General features: G+C 43.6%; 1 protein-coding gene across 1 annotated transcript in view; it reads right to left on the bottom strand.

Moving 5' to 3' along the window:
• Window positions 1-892: 892 nt before the first annotated feature.
• Window positions 893-6,967, bottom strand: part of SLC4A5 (solute carrier family 4 member 5) — an 82,703-nt gene continuing 76,628 nt past the window's right edge. Inside the window, exons 26-27 of the mRNA XM_048513155.1 lie at window positions 6,545-6,592; window positions 893-2,524 (exon numbers count right to left, since the gene is read on the bottom strand). Coding sequence (XP_048369112.1) covers window positions 2,359-2,524; window positions 6,545-6,592 — 214 coding nt within the window. The 3' untranslated portion in view covers window positions 893-2,358. The remainder of the gene's footprint in view (window positions 2,525-6,544; window positions 6,593-6,967) is intronic.

The following is a 6,967-nucleotide window of genomic DNA, read 5'->3' as shown; positions in this document are numbered from 1 at the left end:
AGAGTAAGGTCGATTCCGCACAGTCCAAATATCCCGGGTTGAGCAAGGGAAATATTCCAGTTTGGCCAAGAAGTTCACACAATTCCCAATCCTAAAGCAGGTTTATCCCGTGATATTTCCCTCATTCTGAGTTTTTTGGACCTTTTTCCTAAATCCCATGTTGAATTGCTTCTGTGCGAAGGCCAGGGGAGCAAAATGGATTTATTTATCCACCCCCGGCACCTGATCCCACCTTCCATCATGTCAGTTTCATTTCTGCTGAGTTGCAGCCCACCCTTCCCAAAAAGTTCTCCAAGCAAGTTTTCTGCCCTTTGACATCTCTTTTAGGAGCCAGGTGAGCAAGTCCATGCAGGAAGGCATGAGTGCTTGCCCCGTTCCTGCTCATTCTCAGCAACAGCCGCTTGCTAGCCAAGCCACAGACCAGCCAACCGAGTCCTGCAGCTCCAGGCTCACATTCCCAACAGGATCCTGGGAGGGAACTGGACGCTCTTACAGGATCCAGGGAAGCGAGCCTGTTTCTGCTTGCTTTCCCCAAGCATCGCTCACTGGCTGAGTCACTGGCTGAGTCACAGTCTGGAAAACCTGGCCTGCAGCTCCGGTCTCACGTTCCCAGTGGGGGTCCTGGGGGGAGTTTGGGGAAGCGCCTGCCTGGCAGGATTCTGTGACAGCCCCAAAGGCCAGTCAAATGTTATTTAACATATCAGAGGTGGGGGGTGGGTGAGTGTCTTTTGCTGGGGTTTCTTGCACACCTTCAAATGTGGATGGGACATAGTGCTCTGCCCAGTACTGACCAAAAGTTTTTACTTTATCTTTGTATAGCACAACGTACTTTCCATGTTGCTTACTGCACCAGCTCCTTTCCAAAGCTAGAGAAAAGGGTGTGTATGTCCTGCTTGGTTTTCCTGGAGTTGCTATGGATCCGTCAATCAGAAGCATTGCTGGGCGGGGTGGGGGGGGGGGGGGGGGAAGAGCCAGTCAGAATGCAGCACAGCAGGGATGTTCAAGCATGCATGTTGGACTCCTGCGAAAGAAACTGAAATATTTCTTCCCAGTCTTAACTCGATTCCTTCACAGAAACGGGCACCCATGCAAAGGCAGAATCCAGGATAAAACAGACCCACGTTTTTAAATACCAAATGTAACCCGGTATAATTATGCTGTGCGGAATCGACCTAAAAAGAGACAACGTATTGGCACAATTTAGAACTATTTACCAAATTTAGATCTGAGAAAAGATTGAAAAATGATAAACATTTTCATACATCAAAAAGGAAAAGGAGACTTTGGCCTTTGAGTTAAAATAGCTCCCTTTCTCCTCCTATGGACCAGCCAAGACATCTCACAACGTATTTCATGAAAGAAGACTCCATGGGCAAAATGTGCTCAGCCATGCTGATAGGCAGAAATAACTTCTGGCTAGTTCACCTACATCTGCTTTGCTGCAACTGGATCCTAGAATTTATTGGCCTCTATCCAACAAGCATTTTCAGATACTGAAACCAGAGAAGCCTGCCATTGGGACATATGAGCTTTATGGAGCCATGATACCATTCCTGAAAGATAAGTTCTCACTTTACAGGACTGTTAAGGAGTTCTAAACGGCCTAAATACTAAGAGGGAAAAACCAGGTGACTCATGGAGAGAAGTATAACTGAAATGAACAGGACGTCAACTTAAGCCCTCTGGAGGACTGAGACATATAATATATACAGTAATCTGTGACTAACTATTCCTCCAGTTGCTTGGATTCAAGGGAGACATAGTCTCCTGTCTTGGCTTTCTCTTGCTTCGGTCCTCAAAAGATAATTTTTAGTACTGGGTGACAAGACTTAGGCTCTGTGCTTCTCATCCATCCATGGTACCCAATTTCTCAACGCCCAGTCCTCATAGGTGAACAGAAATTGAAATCTCTCTTTTAAAAAAAAAGTTGGGCAAAGTTACTCTAAGAAAACGACTCTGCCAAGTTTAAAATTAATAAGTATACAGGTTATGAGATAGGCTGACAACATCTGATTTCATAAGAGCTGGTGAACAACTAGGTAACTTCTTATCAGTCATAACCAAACATGGAGTCCAAAGGTTACGCAGTTCCTCTGCCCAAAGAACCAGAGCGGCCCGCAGATTAACTATTTCTCTTGTTCTTGCAGATGCTGAATAGCCATGTCCGTATTGTTTGGGAAGATCTGAAGTTAGAGAAGTCGGGTTTTATCATTGTGTCCAACCCATCAGAATGGAACCCTACAAATTCTCAGTCTTCAGTTCTCTAACGGAGAACAAGGTCCTTCAGCCCAGATATTCCCATGGTCTTTCACACAGAAAAACATAACCCAATTCTGTATTTATACAGAACCATTGGGATTATAGCGTGGTCTCATTGCCCATGTCCCGAGGATGCTTTTCTGTATCAGTATCTTCGTAATCTGACTCCATCTCTATCTTTACTTGAGGGACAGCACAAATGGGATTTCGGGAGTAGTTGAATGCAGGAGACGACGGGCAGGAAATCTTCAGGTGAAGTGTAATACTGGAAGAAGAGCAGGTCGTAGGAGGTTAGAAATTCATACTGAACAGCAATCCTGCAGCTTAAGAATAGTTTCAGCAGTTCAAAACAATATATTTTTGCTTAAACTGGGCAATTTTTATTTGGTTTTGTTTTACAACCAGCTAGTAACATTTAGAAAACAATCTCTTAGAATGTTGCATAAGTAATTCTGCAAATTCATTTTAATTCCTTATCTGATCATTTCTATGAATTTAGTTTGTTATGCAATCTTTATCTCGTAGTATTCAGACCATGAAATCTTACCATTACCTATCCTAAATACTTAATCATATGAGATCATACTGCTAGAAACTGCCAACAAATCATAACAATCTAATTTACATGACATTAATTAAAATTTTTGAACTGCATTGAAGTCTGTAGCTGCTGAAGTTCATGGTGAAATCATCAGAGAAAACTTCTTCCTATTTCTGTCCCATCCCATCAATAAATTATCTATAATTGGATTGCCCCTATTATAAACATCTTTCCTCATCTATGGAGCAGCCCATAAAAAGGGCAAAATTGACGTTTTGATTTCTGCTAACTCTATTACTTAGGCCCTTTCTGCACGGGCCTAATACAGCGCCCTGGGGATGGCAAAAACACCGTCCCCAGGGAGCCGTTTGCATGAGGGGCCCAGGTGCTTTGCAGCCGTGCCGCCCTCACTCCTCCCGAGTGGTGCGAAGCCGCCGTTTTCCCACATCGCTTCCCGAGCGAGGTTTATGCAAAACGGCGGCTGGAAGGCGCCTTCCCTCCCCCCTGTGCCCGGTCGACCTACCTGCGCTGCGATCGTCCGGCGCGTCCCCGAGGCCTGGGGACACGCCAGACGGTTGCAGAGCAGGTAGGTCGATCGGACAATGGCGCTCCGCGGCGCCGTCTTCCCCACTGCAACCGGGACTGTTCGTGCGAACGGTCCCGGGGGGGTTGGGTCAGCGTCATGTACGCCGACCCAACCCCCATCGTGGCCGTGCGGAAACAGCCTTAGTGTCCTGCATCCTGTGTCCTTTCCCACTTTCTTTCAGCTGCCTTTCCTCACATACCAGATTCTTATTTAATTTCTCATGCACAGGTGTCAAACTCGTCCCTCCAAATGTTATGGACTACAGTTCCCATCATCCCCTGCCAGCATCATGCTGGCAGGGGATGATGGGATCTGTAGTCCATAACATCTGGAGGGCTGTGAGTTTGACACCTATAATGGGGGTTTTTGTCCCAGATATCTACCTAGTCTTCAGAATGCACCACAAAGCAGCATGTTTGAATGATGGTAGCTGCCTTGCAGATGTTCTTTGTTCCCTGAGTAGCTAGCTGGCAGGTTCATGAACAAAACAGGTCTGCTCATCTGTGGCAGAAGCATCAACACCACACATTCAAGGAAATGCAGGTACTTGTAGCTCCAGGATTAAACACCCCAGCTTCATTCAAAGAGGAGGAAATATATTGGATCTGGGATTTGTTTCAAAAACTGACTTATGTTAATTTCAAGCTTCAATAGTTAAAGTAGAGAGGTAGTTTTAGAAGCTAGTAAAACAATGCTACGTCAAAATAAGCATTGTACAAAAGTGATTGCATTCAAACATATCTTTAAGCAGGATTCATGGTGGCTGTAGTTTTCTCTGTAATAGAGGCTTAATGGGATGCTATTTATCAAGTAATGCTATTTATCTCCATGCCATGAAAAGCTTCAGCTGCCAATTTCCACATATTAAGCTTCTATTAAGGGATAGGACATTTTTCTCCATGCCTGTTTTCATTGATAAGCTATCTTTGTGCTGCCTTTCCACTGGATTGGGGTGCCCCAAATGGTAAAAAATGGAAACATTTGAACATTAAAAACAACATTTAAAATTATAAAAGCCTTCCACAAAAACATATGAACATGCAACAGCAAAATCAGGAAAGAGGTTATAGGGTGAATGCAGACAAAACCAAACAAGATTTCACCCACTGAAGTAAGACACCAACAGAGGAAGACAGATGAATCCCCAGGGAGGGAGTTCCAAAGTTTTGGCACCACAACTGAGAAAGCCCTTTCTTGGTTAGCTATCTGCCAAGACTCTGATGGAAAGGGCACCCAACGTAGGTCTTCTGAAGATGATCAGAAGGAATGAATACGTTAATATGGGAGAAGGTGGTACTTATGTTGGCTGAAAAGGGCATTAAAGGTCAATATCAGCACCTTGAATTGAACCCTGAAGCAAATTGGGAGCCAATGCTGATTAAAAAAAACCCTGGAGTAATATGGTCCCTATGACCAACTCCAGTCAAGACTGGCTGGAGTCTTCTGTTTCAGCTGTAGCTTTTGGACAGTCTTCAAGGGCAGCCCCACGTAGAACAACCCTATCTGCAGTAGATATACTTACTGGCAATTCTGTTATCTGTCTGGCCCCAAGTGTCAGGGGATATTTTGTAAAAATGTGACATGTGTATTGATTCATTTAAATGAACATTCGTTGCTTTGCCATGGAAGCTTATTGGGTGACCTTTTGAGTGACATACTTTCAGCCTAACTCACCTCACAGGGTTGTTGTGAGGATGAAATCGAGGAGACAATAATGATGTAAGCTGCTTTGGGGAGTAAAGCAAGGTGTAAACTATGTTAATAAAAACATTAAATCCCTGTCTTCAGACCAAAGCCTGAGCAAACGTTTGGAAACTAGTAGTCAGAGGAATGTTGCCTTCTGTCCCCTTTTGTGTTTCTAATATTGTGTGTATAGAATGGTAAGGTCATGGGGGGTGTTATATGCAATACATCTGGGCATTTTTTGTTAATCTAAACAACAGGAATGAATGAAGGGGCTTTTAGATAGCCATGACTGTTGATATTAAAAAAGAAATATATCTTGTTGGGATATTTAGTAGATAACTAGGCCCAAGGCAAAGATGGACATTCCAGGTAAACTTGAAATGTCACATAGATTTCTGCATCCCCATGTTAGTTAAATTATTTCATTGCATTAATGAAGCAGGGATATTTGCTGCTAGATGGAATATATTAAAAAGGGACAAGTAGTTTACTACAAATTACTGCCTTTACAGCTTACTCAATATCAAGCAGTCAAGATTTATGCAATTTTTTTCCAGTGAGATGTTTTGATAGGAAACCAAGCTGGGCTTAGACAAATGCTCTCTACAGAATATAATGTAATTGTGCTAGTGCATTTAATAACAAGATGTACAGTTTCAAACAGAGAAAAGTTTGAATGATGCCTTTATCACTCAGAAGGTCACTTTGATAGTACGGACTGGGAAGTTCTCTGGGATCAGCTAGCCCAGGGGTAGGGAACCTGCGGCTCTCAGATAGCCCAGGAACTCCGCTGGCTTATCAGCTTCTACCAGCATGGCCAACTGGTCATGCCGGTAGAGCCGATGGAATTCAGGTTCTAGAACACCTGAGAGCCGCAAGGTTCTCTACCTGAGCCAGCTCCATGCCAAACTCAAAAGAAGCTTGGTTGCTTTTTCAAATGAACACATTGTACATAGATATAGTTATTTGGATGGATTCCTTTTAAAAAACGTACCAGTAACGCAAAGCAAGAGCCAGCATGGTGTCGTGGTTGAGGGTGGTGGACTCCAATCAGGAGAAGCAGGTTCAGTTCCTCACTCCTCCACAGTTCCTCACTCCTCCACCTTGGGCCAGGCATAATTCTTTCAGAACTCTCTAAGCCCACTCAGAGGCATGCAATGGCAAACCACCACTACTTGTCTTGAAAACCCCATGGGGTCATCATAGGTCAGTGGTGACTGAATGGTGTTTTCTAACACCAATGCAAAGTCATGTTTTCCTCAAGTTTGCTGCTGGGAGGAGGCCAGGAATGCTTCCTGTGAATGTGCACCAGGGTTTTCGAATTTTTGCTATCCTAAGGTCTGTGTTCCCTTCCCCTGCAAATAGATGCTGCTTCTTCCCACCCACCCCCTAGACACAAAACCCTTGCCTGGGAGGGCCCTTGAACTTTCGGGGAGGCTTTTTTTTTTCTGCTAAGAGAGAGGTAAATGTACCTGGCTGATATAACAGGAACAGCCATGCTTCCTTCCCTGTGTGTCTGCCTGTCAAAAGGGTAAATGTAATAATAATAATAATAGATGTTATTTCTATTTCAATGTCATATTTGTAGTCGTAAGCTCACTTTCCTGTTAGCAAGATTGCTAAACCACTTCTGAACATCTGCACCCAAAGTATATAAAACTGTCAGATAAGCCAAAATTATACTGAAAATTAAGATCAACGCTGGGAAAAAACAATTCAGAACAATCATACAAACACGGAATGGGGTAATTTTCAAAAGCAAAATGCAGCAGGGGAGTCTTTTCTTGTTTCTTGAAGGTGACTGCCACAAGAGTGACCCAAACAAGGGAAACATGAATCTATTTTAGAGAATGAACAGATGGATGAATGAATTAACACCCCCCCACCCCCACTTT

This window comes from Sphaerodactylus townsendi, linkage group LG12 (genome assembly GCF_021028975.2).
Source record: "Sphaerodactylus townsendi isolate TG3544 linkage group LG12, MPM_Stown_v2.3, whole genome shotgun sequence".
Lineage (NCBI taxonomy): Eukaryota > Metazoa > Chordata > Lepidosauria > Squamata > Sphaerodactylidae > Sphaerodactylus > Sphaerodactylus townsendi.
Note: the sequence above shows the minus strand (reverse complement) of the source record. Positions and strands in the feature narration are given on the sequence as shown.